This window comes from Solanum tuberosum, unplaced genomic scaffold (assembly GCF_000226075.1).
Source record: "Solanum tuberosum cultivar DM 1-3 516 R44 unplaced genomic scaffold, SolTub_3.0 scf00114, whole genome shotgun sequence".
In the NCBI taxonomy this organism is placed as follows: domain Eukaryota; kingdom Viridiplantae; phylum Streptophyta; class Magnoliopsida; order Solanales; family Solanaceae; genus Solanum; species Solanum tuberosum.
The window spans coordinates 1,566,147-1,582,953 of NW_006239038.1; the positions used below are offsets into that span (position 1 = coordinate 1,566,147).

General features: G+C 35.9%; 1 protein-coding gene across 2 annotated transcripts in view; it reads left to right on the plus strand.

The window, feature by feature from the left end:
- The first annotated feature begins 618 nt into the window (after positions 1-618).
- The window catches only part of LOC102604074 (protein ALWAYS EARLY 3-like), a 26,946-nt gene continuing 10,757 nt past the window's right edge, over positions 619-16,807 (plus strand). Inside the window, exons 1-15 of one of the 2 annotated variants that reach the window (XM_015309793.1) lie at positions 620-883; positions 997-1,264; positions 3,616-3,736; positions 4,233-4,331; positions 4,458-4,520; positions 6,390-6,467; positions 6,950-7,124; positions 7,504-7,769; positions 7,864-8,218; positions 13,264-13,341; positions 13,617-13,867; positions 13,950-14,006; positions 14,150-14,458; positions 14,536-14,714; positions 14,836-15,118. In XM_015309793.1, coding sequence (XP_015165279.1) covers positions 3,626-3,736; positions 4,233-4,331; positions 4,458-4,520; positions 6,390-6,467; positions 6,950-7,124; positions 7,504-7,769; positions 7,864-8,218; positions 13,264-13,341; positions 13,617-13,867; positions 13,950-14,006; positions 14,150-14,458; positions 14,536-14,714; positions 14,836-15,118 — 2,304 coding nt within the window. In that variant the 5' untranslated portion in view covers positions 620-883; positions 997-1,264; positions 3,616-3,625. Of the gene's footprint in view, positions 884-996; positions 1,265-3,615; positions 3,737-4,232; positions 4,332-4,457; positions 4,521-6,389; positions 6,468-6,949; positions 7,125-7,503; positions 7,770-7,863; positions 8,219-13,263; positions 13,342-13,616; positions 13,868-13,949; positions 14,007-14,149; positions 14,459-14,535; positions 14,715-14,835; positions 15,119-16,807 lie in introns of both variants that reach the window. The other variant, XM_015309794.1, reaches the window with a different exon arrangement.

Genomic DNA, 16,807 nt, shown 5'->3' on the forward strand with positions numbered 1-16,807 from the left:
ATAAGCGTAAAAATTCTCTTCTTATTAAAAACACAAGATTATAGTTGCTATACTACCGAACATCAATCACTAAGACAAGTAACTTAAGGGTTAGTAGGGAAGTTCTAAATTTAATTTGATTTAATGATTTTCTTAACACAAATGCTGTTATATGTGCCTAAAAATCAATTGATCGTATTGCAATTTGTCATCAACGAAATTAGAATTTGAAATTTATGAGTTTGAGATTTTAGTTTTTTAAAATTAATTATTTATACATATTTACTAAAATTTTAAAATACAAATAAAAAAAAACTAAAACTGCTAAATTCGACCAAATTTGTAGCCTACACTCTACAACAAAAAATCCTTGTGGATCAATTTTTGAAACTCAAAAAATATCTTAGACAAGATATACAAAATCTAACATAAAATCTATGGTCAAAAAAACATTTAAAGAAATTTTCCTAAAATTTAATGAGAAAATCTATAGTCAAACGCGAACTTAGGGTGTGTTTGGATGTCAAAAAAATACCACAAAGTGGGAATATCATGGACTCATCCTTAGCCGTTCGATCAGATTGATCGAACGGTCATTCCATCTCCCTATATATTTAAGCCCTTTTCTCAAATTCAATTTTTATTCAGATAGGTTTCTGAAATTCCCTCGTTCCCATTTTTACCCAAAATTTTCAATTTCAAATTGCTTCAGTGTTAACTTCTCCATTTTTCACTGCAAATTTTCGCCTTTTTCGTATCGAGTCGAACCGAATTTCATCGATTTGATGCTAGTAGATGAGTAGATCAACAATGTTAATTCAAATCAATGATTGAATGCAAGTATGTTGAGTTGTGAGTCCAAATGACTGGTGGTTGGATTTGGAGTCTTTCGCGTTGATAAAAGGTGATTTCTTCACTCTTTTGTGTTAATTATCGCTTTGCTGAATCTTTACTGTATAGGTAGATGTTCGCCATTGTTGATTTTGATAGTTTAAACTGTGTTTTTTTGAAATTCAGCTCAAACCCTAATCCTAAAAAGGTATGAACACAAATTTGGACTTGTTGCTGGCTATCTATAAGTTATAACTCTCCCTGTTGAAATTAGACAGTATTAGTATAGCCAAGATTGAAACTTTGTGGTCGGTTCTGTTTGATTGACTGAGAATTGGGACACACGGGTTTGACCCGGAACACCCTTGAGTGACTTGGACTCCTGTGCTGTCTGCTAAAGTTTTCGGAAGCAGTTTGTAGACGGGCCAGCATACTTCAATTCTGAAAAAAGAAGGTCAGAGCTTCAAACGAAAGTATTTTTTCTGTTAGAATAGGTGGTAGTAGTTTATTGACTTGGTAGAAACCATGATTGAATGTTTTCTTTTAAGTTTTAGCAATCATGATTATAGAATGCATGTGGTGCATCACTTATCTGAATATTCCATTTTCTATGTTTCGACATGGTGTGATTAAAGTACTGATATAAAGTTTTCTTTGTTTATACTTTAGAGATTATGATGAGTGGGTGTTAATGGATCACCGTTTTAGTTGAATGTTTTTTAAGAGGGCCGACTACGTGTTTCTATTTTCTGATGTTTGGTGTTAAAGCTTGATCTGGTATGTTTTCATTTAAGGCATTGATGAAATGACTATAGGTCATAAAGTTGATTATGATTTACTGGACAGATTATATATGAAATATGTGCTCTAATTCAAATACAGTGCATTCGAGATGATACTGAATTAGAATTTCGTATGCACTTCAGAAAGCATGAATGTAGCGGGCAACTCTTATTTCCTTATTAATTATCATGAATGCATCACAAATAACAATATCTGTATGTCATGTTGGTGATCCTACCCTTAGGAATATCACATGATAGGTTTGAATAGTTTTAGATCTGTTTTCAGTATCTGATGTCATATCTAGACTTACTAATTTGATATGTTTTAGCTGACGTAAGGTTAGAATGCTTTTGATCATAGTATAAATCAAAGTTTCAACTAGTCTGAAATGCCTTTATGTAAATGTACTTTTGGTTGGGTTTCAGATTTAATGTGAATTCTTTTCTTCTCCATCACCCACCAAAGGACTTTTCTTGGTTCTCTATCATATGTTTTTGCTAAATGACACCATGTGTAGATCTTTCTTCTTTTAGAGATAAATTTTCATCAATGTTCTTACCAAGAATAGCCTCCATTGCAGATGTATTAGGCATAAATCCGAACTGATTCTCTGTTACTCTTGTCGTATTCTAAGTCAATGCTCTAACGCTGTTTTGTGGAGTTTCATCGTGTGATTTATGAGTTTAATGCCACAGTAGTTCACACAATTTTGAATATCTCCTTTGTTCTTATTAATTGGAATCAGGGTAGTGTTTCTCCACTAGTCAGACATCCCATCACTTCTTAGTTTAACATTGAATAAATGGTGAGCCATTCTACTTCAACCTCTCCAAGACACATCCAAACATCTAGGGGATACTATCTGGACCACAAGCTTTGCTAATTCTCATATTTTCATGGCATCCTTTACCTCCATTTGCCTAATTCTACAGTTGAGCCAAAGTTTCTATCGTGCACAGACATATGGAGGTTTAAAATGTTATTCCCTTGGTTCGAGTTGAACAATTAATCAAAACAGCCTCTCCATCTCTCCCGCCAACACTTGACCGTCTAACCTTTGCTGCTTAAGATAAATCTTGAATTAAGTTGATTACATATAGTCATATAAAATGCAAATTACTTATAGTACCGTTTGCCTCTACCTTTAAATTTTTTGTCTTTCTGAAAAACCATTAAACTTCAGAGTTAATTTGTATGTTGTATTCTTAGGGCACCGGTCCAAAAAATCAACAATAGTAGTAACTAGCTATTTTTTAATATAATCCTTCCACATGGTACAAACACTCTATTCACGTTGAGCATGGTTCTTTTTTTACAAAATTTAAAATGATGGGTCTTTTTTTACAAAATGTATATGGATCAAATTTTATATTTAAAATTTGGAATTTGAAATCCTACTTTTTGGAGAATTTTTGCTTTGAAATTGATGTTGAAATTTTGCAGATTTCATAAACAAACGCTGATTTCAAATCAAAATGTGAAATTGGGGTCCCAAATCCTATGACCAAACGCCTACTTAATTCGTTTAAAGGATGAAGATCTGAAATTGCTATTACAGAAACTTGTAAGAATACCCCCCATTGTTGTCAGCGTTGAACAAACTGTAGCCACCAACTTATCGTAACACACAAACCAAAATTAAAAATACCAAACTGTACCAGATTAATTCAGCATGGTAGTGGTATAGTGTTTTTCAAAATAAAACCGTACTGTATCTTACAATGAACGCACCTACTGAAGAGTTATTGATGTTATCTTTCAGCATGGTTGATTGGCTCCTTTTTGAATCTATAAGCTTGTTCGCTTATATAATTTTGTCCATTTGTTTGTATATAATTTGACAAAATCAAGTAACTATTTCATGGACCTTTAGTTGCTGAAACTATAATTTGATGTGCATATTAAAATAAAGTTTGTTCTCTATGTAGTTTACCACTTTACAAAACATTCAATTGTCATAAACCAGACTCTTACATTGCTTGCCTGATTCTTTTTTCTTGTTCCTTATATGTTTCCCAGAATTTTAGGCATGGCTCCAGCAAAAAAATCTAGAACTGCAAATAAGCGCTTTTCTCCTACAACTGAAATCTCTCCCAGTAAAGATGGTAATGGGGACAATTCTAAGAAAAGCTTGCAACGGGTGAGTTCAACTATTCTTTTGTTTGCTCTTGTAGCATTACATGAAATATGAATAGAGGTAGACAGTGCAAGAAGAAAGATGAATGGCTTCGTTAAGGATGTCAGGTTGTTGCTAGAAATGTGTCAGTGTAGTGAAGACATTTTCCTGCCTGATTTTCTTTGAAAGAAAAAGGAGAATATGGAATGAGAAAAAAAGTTTGGTTTCGACCTTCTCACAATTTGGATGGATTAGATGGAAGTTGTGGGGAAGTTTTCTCTTGTATTTTCCACAGCTTTCCTCTTACTAAAGGTTGAGAATATGCTGGAATGTTAAAGTTCCAGATCTTCCCTTCCCTATTCTTGTCAATCAAATGGTTCCTTTAGGTAAAATGGTAATATGTTGAGTTGGAAGGGAGACAGATTTCATCTGGTTTCATTTTTGTTAGATGTAAAGCATTCTTTGAAGGCTTGTGGAATTCTGAATGCATTTTGACGCGGTTCTTTCTATAAAATTGCAGAAGAGGAAGTTGTCTGACATGCTAGGTCCCAAGTGGAGTGACGAGAACCTGACACACTTCTATCAAGCATACCGCAAGTATGGTAAAGATTGGAAAAAGGTCTGTCCAAATTCAAAGTGTAATCCATTAATTGAAGTTTATTGAATATCCTCAGTAACTTGCATATATTTTCTGTTGATTGATCTCTAATGCTTGCCTCTAAGAGCTGCTTTATATTTATTACAGGTTGCTGGTGCCGTGAAACCCCGAACTGCAGAGATGGTGGAGGCTCTTTACACAATGAATAGGGTAGGCTCTGAATGTAGACAACAAAGTAACACCACACGACTTTATAATTGAATCCTCTTTGCTTATGAAATCATCGAGTGATATAGCTTGATTGACAATACTTATCTTCATCTTCTTATCCATTTTTCAAACTATGTTGCTGCTGATTTATAGCTGGATTTAAATGTCATCTATACATACTGATTGCATGATGAGAGAGCCCATTTGTGAGAATCTTGTTCTAACACTTATTGTGGGCTTGTGACATTATTCATTATAAGTGATTTGAGGAGCACGATACTCTAAGAAGTCAAATCTTTTTCACAATGAAATCTGGTTAGGGTTGTCTACTTGTGGGGCTGTATTCATCTTATATTCAATTTCTCTTTTTTCTGGTAGGTAATTATTTTACGTTGCCTGCACTTTCCCACATAGCCTTTGTTTCCTGTCTTTTGAAATAATTTAGCCTTTTGTCTTGCGTGGTCATGATTGCCGATATGGTGATATGTGCGTCGTTCTTTTATCATAGACGCATGTGTATGTTATTAATATGAGCTGCAGTCAATTATGTACTTGCTGCTTGTTATTTTGTACTCGTCAGCTGCATAGATTTTAGACTTCCAAAAGTACTGTTCCTTGAGTCCTCTGAGATTGTCAATTAATCAAGCACTTTCATACACAGTTTCTGTTTTGTGCCTTGTAAGAATGATGTGTCCACTCAAGAACAGTAGGAAAGGAATACTTATCTGTTCAGATTTCTCAAAATACAAATAAAAACAAATAGCAGGAAAGGAGAAGGAAACTGTTTAAGGAAAGAACATAGAGCCTGTTTGGATTGGCTTATTTTAAGTCAAAATAGCTTTTAAGCACTTTTGAAGTGTTTGGGTAAATTTAAGAAGTGCTTATAAGCATTTGATTTTAAGCCAAAATGATAAAAATAAAGCAAAAGCCAAAATCCAAAAGCCAAAAGCCAATCCAAACAGGCTCATAGTCCCCAGCTTTTGCAGGAGGACATCGTACATCTATTAACAATAATATGAATCTTATATTATGCCTATCAAAAAATAATATGACTCTTATATTCTGTTTTTTCCCTCTCTGTTTCTTTTATAAGTATGACATTTTAGTCAGTTGTAACTAGAAATTTAACACTTTTATCATTGAATTAGTTTCCTTAATTTGGCCCGTTGCAATATCATCCTCTTCACTCTCTTTCTCTGTCTGTTTGGGCAGTATCCAGATTCCATGTCATCTCAACCAGTTTAGTCGACTTTTAGTGCTGCTTTATTTTCCTTTTATGGATCCTTATATGGAACAATGCAATCCTGTGAGTAATTGATATTACTTGAAAAGATTTGCATCAAAGATGACTCTTAGATTCATAAATTTGCATTACCAGTGGGTTAAATGATTTGTTCATTTCCTTTTTGATGCTATTTTGTTGCATTAATACAGTGAAACACTTCTCCACTCTCCATTGCACTTGAAATAGAAAAATGTTGTTTCCTGGTGAAGCACATGCCACTAAGAAAGAGCCATCTCTTTCAGAAGAGAATACGAATCATCTTTTTGACTAATTTTTTGGGATAAAAATGAATTATCACTTAACGTGTGATCATTTTTATGCTTACATGGTTATATACATAAAGGCACCGAGTGCCATATTAATCATCATAAACCATTGTCTCTGTCAAAAGAAAAATCATAAATCATGGTTTGTTGATTTTTCCCAGCAACAGATCAGCAACAATCAATTTGGTCATTGTTCTGTGGAGATACTATTATAAGATTTAATTAGAACAAATGACAATGAATAATTAATCTGCATGAATATATTCAGTCATACAAAATGAAGATAAATTTACCTACTCTATTCTACTGTATTCTCAGGCCTATTTATCTCTTCCAGAGGGGACTGCATCTGTTGTTGGGCTGATTGCCATGATGACTGATCACTACTGCAACTTGGTAAGGCTTGAGATATAGAGTATTGAGCAAGAGGAACGTGTGTGTACTATATGTTTTATCTGCCATCCCTCACTCCCTTCTGCACTCATCAGAATTATTTCTCCCTTTCCTATTTTGTTCAAACTGAGAGAGTAGTGTTGCATGTGACGATTTTAGCTTCGTGGCATCAGTGTATGGAATTTCTTAAATTCAATTGAAACATGCTGTTTGTCTTGAACAGAAAGCTCTTTTCAAGCTGTTACTAAATAAACATCAGGAAAGATGATTCCAGTTTCAAAAGATGATTCTACGCATTAGGCCGTAGCAAAGCATTGTTCTGACTTTTGACTGTTGACAAGAAAATCTTTTCAAAAGAGAAGCGAGTTTCTGCTTGGTGCTCTCTTATATTTGTTCATGGCTTCTGAGTCCCAGTGTTTATTTATTGTACCTGAGTCTTAGTTTTGTGTATTTTCTGTTGAAGTAACTTCACTATGGGATTTCAGGCAGCAAGCGACAGTGAGCAAGAAAGTAATGAGGATGCTGGAACGTCTAGAAAACCTCAAAAACGTGCGCGGGTTAAGACTCAGCCTAATGTTTCTAAAACATCTGAGGTGGCATCCCCAACATTAGCAGCTACTCATGGCTGTTTAACTTTGTTGAAGAAGAAGCGTTCAGGAGGTGTGTTGTCCCTTCTACCCCTCCCACAACCAAAAAAAGGATGAATTAAAATAAATGAAGAATTATTCCTATGGAAAATAAAATAAAATTATCTTTTAAGCATCTCCTGGATGGACATATTCTTGCATACATTTTACTGTCACCAGTGCATTTACTTGCATGCAGTGTAGTAGCTTTTCTTCAGGTTTCATTTTTTTAGCCGTCTTCCACATGATCTATTTACTTAATGAACGGAGGCTTGACATCTTTGAATGTTGACAAACACAATATTTCTTTTCATTTATTTATCTGTAATAAGGGATAGAAGCCTATTTTCTTCTTCTATGTGAGCCCTTGCCATGTGATATTATTGATGAAGTTTTGCTGGACTTCCTTTCAGGGAGCCGGCCTCGTGCTGTTGGAAAAAGAACCCCACGCTTTCCTGTTTCTTTTTCACATGAAAATCCCATGGGTGAGAAGTATTTTTCTCCAAGTAGGCAGAGTTTGAAACTTCAGGCAGATGACAGTGACACTGATGAGGATATGAAGATAGCATTAGTTTTAACCGAAGCTTCACAAAGAGGTGGTTCTCCTCAGGTTTCTCAGACACCAAACCGTTGGACGGACAGTGCTATGTCCTCACCTGCTGAGACTGCTGGAAGAAAGGTATTGCTCAACTTTCATTTCATATTGTGACTTATCTCTATAAACTATGAGTCATCAACTTTTTTGATATTTTCTTATTTGTTTTCTCAACTAGCGTGTTAAAATGGGTATGGGCGATGGAAAGCTTCTCAGTAATGAAGTGGACGAAGAAGAGGGAAGCATGGAAGCAGACACCGGAGAGCTGTTGCGGTATAAAAAGGATTTGACGGAAACTGGAATCATTAGTCGAACAGCACAAAAGGGAAGAAAACCTTATGGTGAAAAGTTGGAAGTTGATAGTGGTGACAACCATTTTGATGATATCAAAGAGGCATGTAGTGGTACAGAAGAAGGTCAAAGATTGGACGCGGTGGGGGGTAAACTTGAAATGGAGGCCTCAGATGAAAAGAATTCAAGGACCTCTTTACAAGGCCCTAGAAAGAGGAGCAAAAAGATGTTTTTCAGGAGAGGTATTACAAAGTTCTATTGATTACTGAATTCTGAAAAAAGTTATATTTGTAGATTGCTGTTCATCAGAACTTTTCATTCCAGTAATTCTAACAGCATTATATATGCTTCTTTTAGTCCTCTTTGATTATTCTATTTTATCTCTTGCCATTATTAAAAAGGGGGAAAGGGGATATAATCTTGGAAACAGAAGGAAAGTCGAGTCCCTAATAGGGCTTGGACATTTAACCAAGTTTGATGAGAGGGATGATCAGTAAGTGTGAGTTGTTGCTATCGCACTAACCCTAGTCAAACTAGGGCTAATTCCCTTGGAAGGGGAATGACAATCTTTAGTTTCATCACACTGACTATTTATTCTTTCAATTTCAATGTACATGTCTGCATATCGTATTGTATCTCAGTGTTCTTTAGTAGAAACCTATGTTGATGTCATAGTGAGCCAGCCCACTAGTGATATTGTTCTCTATGGGCCTAGGTGCGTATGGGTTTGAAACATGTCATTAGGGTCTAAGGCTTGCTTCCTTATACACCCAACATCTCTCCTATGTTTTGTCGATGTGAGATTCACCTAGGGTGTTACATACACCCTCCTTAGGGACTCAACGTCCTTGCTGTGGTTTTCCCCATCATTGTTCATGGTTGCACGTAGAATGACTCTGATACCATATTTATTACAGCCCAACCCACTAATGTTATTGTCTGCTTTGGGCCCGCACGGGTTTAAAATGTGTCACCAGGGTCTAAGACTTGCTTCCTTATATATCCAGCATCTCTCGTGCATTTTATCGATGTGGAATTCGCCTAGGGTGTTACAGTTAGCCTCAAACATCATCTCCTTACCACCTCCTCCCTTTTCATGTCTACTACAAATCATTCCTCCCTCTTCTGGTATTCTTGACATGCTATTAAAATGGATGGAGAAAAGTTATTTACAAAAGAAGACACATCTATAGGTTTCCCGACTACTTACTGAAAGTGCAAGAGGGGGGGATGAGGATGAATTGAACTCTTCTTTGATTTTCTAGTCGACTATTTAGGAAGGCACTTAAAGAGCATAAATTGTAAGCTCTTTTGAGGTTTGACTTGTACAATTGTGACGTAGTGTAATTTTTACCTCTATACTCGATCTCTTTTTTCGTGACTTTTGATACAATGCCTCACCAACAATATTTTTCCTCTCTTCTCTTTATTGGGTACACAATAAATCTAGAATGAAATACAATGCTTATTAAGAGTAGAACTAAGGAGCTTCAGAAGGTTTAGACAAAAGTATGTCTTCCATCTTTCTTCGAATAACTTTATGTAGTCTTTGAACTAGCTGTGGAACGTTTTGACAGAGATGACAATCCAAGAGTTTTGATCTTTGGAAAGAGGAGTTAGATTGATCTCTTCCAAGAATGAGTTTAGAGCTTTCCATTAGTTACGTTGAGCAGATCTTCAAACTTGATTTGTTGTAGCTCGTTACCTTGTAGGAGTTTGACGAACTTGAGCTCTTAGTACTTGTTTCCATAGATGTGAATCTTGGCCTTTAATAATTGTTGGGTCTTCTTTCCTTAGCGCTTGGCCGCTTGCGTGTGAATCCTTGCTGAGGCTTCTTTCCTTTCCTTCGCTGATCTTGATTGATAGTTTTCCACAAATGAGTGTTGGAAGATTCTCATTTAATTTCTTCTTCTTAAAGTTCTCTTTTAATAAGTCAACTTTCCTTTATAGAATTTTCCTGTATTCATGCACATGCACATGCACATGTAAAATACGCACTTACATTAGTTCTTTCTTCATTAAAACTAAACCCTAACGATTTCCCTCCTTTTTGATGATGACAATAAAAAAATTGATAACTCATTTTCAACTTCCCTGTTTGTAATGTCTCTAGACTTTGCAATGAGTTGATTCCCCCTAAATGTAAGCACTTAGTTTAGAGAAAAAACATAATGATACATCCTACTGACCCTCTTTTCACAATATACCATAGTAATAGTAATTAGTAATTACATAGAAAATCCTATAAATATTGACATCCTATACCAAGCATGGTAAAAAAATAAAACCGGTGGCAACGTGTCTAATGGGTTAAGATTCTGAAAGTTTAGCATTAACCAACAACTGATTCCTTAAAATAGACGACTGTAATCCATGCCACCATTAGAAAATATATTAGAACAAACTACAGTATCCAATAATCAAACTTACAATATTCAACTACAAACTACAATATTCAATATTCAAACTTATAATATTCGGTTCAAGAATACAGTATTTAGCTTTAAAATTATTGTATTCAATTCAAAACTACATTATTCTGTTAAAAAATGAAGTATTCAAAGGGCAACTAGAATATTCAAAGAAAAAATTATAACATTTAAATAAAAACTTCAATATTCAATTCAAAAACCACAATATTCAAATAAAAAACAATATTCAAAGCAAAAGTGAAGTAATTAATATTAGAAAATTAATTACCGTATTCAAATCAAACTTACAGTATTGGATTACAAACTATAATATTTAATATTCAAATTTACAATTTTATTCAAGAATATATTTTTGAAGATGATAGATATATAATGTAATTTAAAAATTTAATATTGTTAGTGGATGGAATTTAAATACAACGACGTTAAAATGTGTTATGTGGCTTTTCGGATAACACAGAGGCAATTACCACAAATATAGACTTATAAATCTTATACGATGCATAAAGAGAGCAAAGGTAATTGTCAAAGCAGCATAACAAGCAAAATAATAGTCAGCTAGACTTATGTTTAGACAACACAAAGTTTATAACAATCTAGAAAACATCTAATGGGGCCTAAGAAAGTACACCAGGGTGTTAACAATAAACTCTGTGTCAACAACACCTTAGATCTCCACAAACTTGTTAGACATTTTGGTGCGAAGGTCTCCAAAATGTTTGACATCTTTTTTGATCACCTTATCCAGCTTTATCCTGAGACGAGCAACATCAGCACCTGTTTCCTTTGTAGTATCACAAATTTTCTCCACATTGCACAAGGTGGAAGCCATAAGATCCTCCTTGAGAGACTCAAATTTAGCATTAGAGTAGACAGCTTAGCAAGTACGTCCAGAGAGCAGTAAACAGAGGTCGTGGAAGGAGAAGCACGAGATGAATTTTTGGTTTTGGAAGGAGCAACAATTATGGTACCGTCAGAAACATCCTTTTTTAGTCAAGTATCACTGGATGAACCCATACTACCAAAAGATCTAGAATGTAGCATTGCTTGATAGTGATATTAGGATGATCATCGAGGCAGATGTGGCTAGCTTCAAGAAGAAGGGTGATAAGTATACCATAAAAGATGCAGAACTCGAAGAGCATAAAGTAAAGTGACACCAAATATTTTTGTACCAGTTGAGATCCAATGTGAATCTTAGTCCAGTCTCATTGTGTTGCAAGGGTGTTCTTAGTGAGCTATTTTGAGGTTTGACTTGTACAGTTGTGATGTAGTGTAATTCCTACGTCTACACTCAATCTCTTTTCTCGTGACTTTTGATACAATGCCTCACATCAATATTTTTCCTCATTTCTCTCTTTTGAGTACACAGTAAATCTAGAATGAAATATAATGCTTATTAAGAGTAGAACAAAGGAGCTTGGGGAGGTCTAGATGAAAGTATATCTTCCATCTTTCTTTGAATGGCTTTATCTTTGGAAAGAGGAATTAGATTGATCTCCTTCCAAGAATAAGTTTAGAGCTTTCCATTAAGGCTGTTGAGCAGATCTTCAAACTTGATTTGTTGTAGCTCATTTTCTTCTAGGGTTTTGATAAACTTGAGCTCTTGGTACTTGCTTTTGTAGATGTGATTTTAATTCGCCTTAATTGATGCACTGAAATCTTGATTGTCTTCTTTCCTTGGCGCTTGCGTGCGAATCCTTGCTGGAGTCTTCTTTCATTTCCTTCTCTGATCTTGATTGAAAGTTCCCCATACATGAGTGTTGGACGATACTCATTTATTTTCTTCTCCTCAAACTTTTTTTTTAGTAAGTCAACTTTCCTTTATAGAATTTTCCTGTATTCCTGCGCAAGTAAAACATGCACATACATTAATTTGGTCATCACTAAACTAAACCCTAAAACTTAACCATCAAATAAAGTGGCCCAAGTCTGCCTTCAACACTCTCTTATTTCTGTTCCGTCAAAGTTGTTGTAAGCTAAGCTGTATTGCCATTCTCGGGGATTTCTTCCTTTTCTCCAGTTTTTCATCTGACAAGGGGTTACTTTGGCTGGCACTAGATCAGAAAGTTACTTTCATGACATTAATCTCTAGGGAGTTGCTTCATCTGCAAAAGGCTTAGACACACCAGAAAAAGGTAGATAAAGCCTAAAGGAAGGACTCAGAATTACAAGTTCTGGACAAATTTGGACTTTGGGAGATCCATTGATGTTTTGTTATATTTCAAAAATACTGTTTCTTCTTGTCTCATTAGTTTGTCTTTGTTTTCCAAGTTGTAAAGCAACAGTTATTTCTTCGAGTTCTGTTATTTCAATGCAAAGTAGCATATGCTATTTTGGTAAAAAAAAAATAACTGTAAAGCTGTTATCATGTCAATCTCAAAAAAAGAAAGTAAACTTGTTATGATGTCATTGAAACTATAGGTGACAAATGGGCGGGTTTGGTGGAATTTGGTATGTCAAAATGGGCTAAATAATTGGGCGGGTCAATAACCCAACCCGCAACTCTTACCAAGTTTTAATTGCTTTATTTATTCTTTTGTAATGTTTTAGTACCTTATAAAATTATTATTTTTCTTTATTATTTACTATATATAATATATCAAATAGAATAAAATATATTTTGAAAATATTTTGACAAGATTTATCATTGATCAATTTGGGCAACATATCAGCCCAAACTTTGAGGGGTTGAGCTAATAAATGGGTGGGTCAATAATCAGCCCAAACTTGGGTGGGCTGTGCGGGTTATGATTTCATGGGCTAATTATGGAAATCTGATTGAAGCTGTTATATATCTTGGTAGAATGTAATCTAGAGGATAAATCTGCTAATTTTCTTTTTTCTTCTTGTAGACGAAGACTCCCCTTTTGATGCTCTGCAAACTTTGGCTGATTTGTCACTCATGATGCCAACTACAGAAAATGAAGATGGTAAGTATATGAATTCTGTTTCTATAGATATTTGTATGGAAGCTTGCTTGTTTGACTATTGGAGAGATTCTGGGTGTTGCTAGCATCTCTCTTTCCCCCTTTCACATTCTTGCTGTCTTAGCCTGGTTTTTTTGATGACTTTAACCTCTATGCATTGGATGTGCTGACTATCGTGTGTCTTGATCACAGTTCATGTGTTTCCACTTGATTTTTCAATTGTTATTTTCTGTCTTAATTGCGAATATATATTAAATTTTATATTTTTTTTGTTTCAGAATCGATCCCGGCCAAGGATGATACTGATGATCATGTTGATGAATCTGGCTCCGTAGAAGCATTGCCTGCAAATAAACAAAGAGACAAACATGGATCAGCGTGGGTTAGATCAAGATGGAGTCAACCTGTATCAAAGTCTGGAGTTGCTTCCAGTAAAACATTAAAGCATGGAAAAGTTAGACCTACTGATGTAAGTGCTGTTCCTGAAACAAAGCAGGTGAGGAGGGCACAGAAAGCAATGTCGTCTAAGGTATTAGAAGGCAGCTTTGCATCCCTACTCAATATTCTGACGAGGTAAATGATATGTAACAATGCTGACAATAATCTTTCAGGCTCGAAAAAGTGAAGGTCATATTAACAATGAAGTCACCGACTCTCTGGAAGCTGAGGTGATTTTCTTATTTTTGTCTATTTCAAATGATCATTTAGGGATTTAGGCAGATGTTTGAGCCATTGCCTTAAACATTTTGCCAGATTGGATACCTTAATCAGCTGCATTGTTTCTAATTTGACTTGATCTTCCCTCCTATAGGCAAAAGAATTACCAAATAAGTCAACAAATAAGGGTAAAAGAGCCAATCAGAGCATGTCACCGAAATTAATCAAAGATCAGGAGCATGCATCATGCGTAGATCCAAGAACAGAACGAAGTGATTCAGCTCAATCAACTGCACAGATCCCTGTGGAAAACCAGGTTAATTTACCTGCTAAAGTCAGAAGCAGGCGCAAGATGGACCTGAAAAAACCTCAAAGACAAAGAAAATCGAAGATTTCTGATAAATTTTTGGATGATACGAGTGCATCCGTCACTGTATTTCAGGACAGAGCATTCAGTCTTGAGGTTAGTTATGCACCTTTGTCTGTTGTAGTGCATCTTCGTGATATGACCACTATTTAACTTAACGACATTGCATGCAGGAAAAGATTTCCAATCGCCTTTCCAAACATCAGGTTCGTAGTTGGTGTATTTATGAGTGGTTCTACAGTGCAATTGACTACCCCTGGTTTGCCAAAAGGGAATTTGTGGAGTACCTGTATCATGTTGGATTGGGACATGTTCCAAGGTTAACTCGTGTTGAGTGGGGTGTCATAAGAAGGTAGTTTCTCAACTTCGCTGAAATTTGGAAGTCTTCTCTATTCCCTGGGCAAGTCCTAAATATTAAGAAGTTTGTTATTTTTATGTTAATGATGGTCCATTGAATCCTCACCTTTATGTAGTTCTCTTGGAAAACCACGGCGATTCTCTGAGCAATTTTTGAATGAAGAAAAGGAGAAGCTTTATCAATACCGAGAATCTGTCAGAACACATTATAATGAGCTTCGTGAAGGTACAAGAGAAGGGCTACCCACAGATCTTGCAAAGCCATTGTCAGTTGGGCAGCGTGTCATTGCTATTCATCCTAAAACAAGAGAGATTCATGATGGAAGTGTGCTAACAGTTGATCGCTCCAGATGTCGTGTTCAGTTTGACCGACCTGAGCTTGGGGTTGAGTTTGTCATGGTAATTCATTATTGCTTAATATATGCTCATACTACATTCTGGCACCAAGATTGGAACAAGATTAGAAATCATTACAGTGGTGCAAGTAACACACACATGGTAAAATGTGGATATATCTTTAGATGGTTTAACCGACGTCCTACATAGACCAACATATGCACTTTTCCTTAGGCGCAACATTTTGATCATTGAAGATGATAGAAAAAGGACTCAGTAGATCTAATATCATATGGATGAAGTTGTATCAAAGGGTGTATAATCTCTTGAAATCTATGTTGACAACAACAACATGCCTAGTGTAATCCCACAAGTGGGGTTTGGGAGGGTAGGGTGTACGTAGACCTTAAGCATGCTGAAAAAAGAAATGTAACTACAACAAAATAACACGATAATTGAAGTGCAAGAAACAACATGTAATAGCTGATATCAAAGGACAAGAAACTCTTGAGTAATACTACGATTACAAGTAAGGAAATATAAGTGAGACAACATCCTATCTAAGGTCATTTCCCCAGTAAGCTGGAACTGCTTCATGTGCTGTCTAATCACTTCTCCTCAGTACTTCTTTGGCTTACCTCTACCTCTTCTGAAACCATCCATAACCTCCGCATTGGAGCATCCGTGCATCTCCTCTTCACATGTCCGAACCATCTCAACCTTGCTTCCCGCATCTTGTCCTCCATCGAGGCCACTCTTACCTTGTTCTGAATATTTTCATTTCTAATCCTATCCCTCCTAGTTTAGTCACACATCCATCGTAGCATCCTCATCTCCTCTGGACAGATTTCTTGATTGATTAACACTCCGCCCCATACAACATAGTAGGTCTAACCACCGCTCTATAGAACTTGCATTTAAGTTTGGTGGCACCTTCTTATCACACAGAACTCCGGATGTAAGCCTCCATTTTATCCACCTGACACCAATACGATGTATGACATCATCGTCAATCTCTGCTTCTCCTTGGATAATAGATCCAAGATACTTGAAACTCTCTCTTTGGGAATGTTTATGTATCAAGACCTACTTCTACACTAGCCTCTTGTGCTACGTCACTAAACTTGCACTTCAAATATCCTGTCTTGGTTCTGCTCAACCTAAACCCGTTAGACACTAAGGTCTGTCTCCACACCTCTAGCTTAGCGTTAAATCCTCTGTGAGTCTCGTTAATTGGAACTATGTCATCCACAAATAACATACACCATAACACCTCACCTTGGATGTATTGTGTTCAATTCCTCCAACACCAAGGCAAATAAAAACGGGCTAAGAGATGATCCCTGGTGCAACCTTATCACAACTGGGAGGTGCTATTGTCACACCCCAAATCCGGATGTGATGGCACGTGTCCATTTCCCACCGGACACGTCAGCCTAACCCAACCACAACGATAGAGAAGTAGAAATACGAGAATAAAAGATAATAAATAAGCGGAAAACTTTAATTAAGACTCAACACTACCCAGAATTTGGTTGTCACCTGTACAAACCTCTAAATACAGAATTCGAATAAAAATATACAAGTCTCAGAGTATAGTTCTCGAATAGAACAAAACTGAAAGTAAAGATAACTCAAGGGCACGTCTGGAATGAACCGCTACCTCTCGAGTATGTCCCGAAGCTCAATCTGCTAAAGAAAACACTAAGCCGAATCTAAGAGAGCTGTCAACCTACACCATTGTGTAGAAAC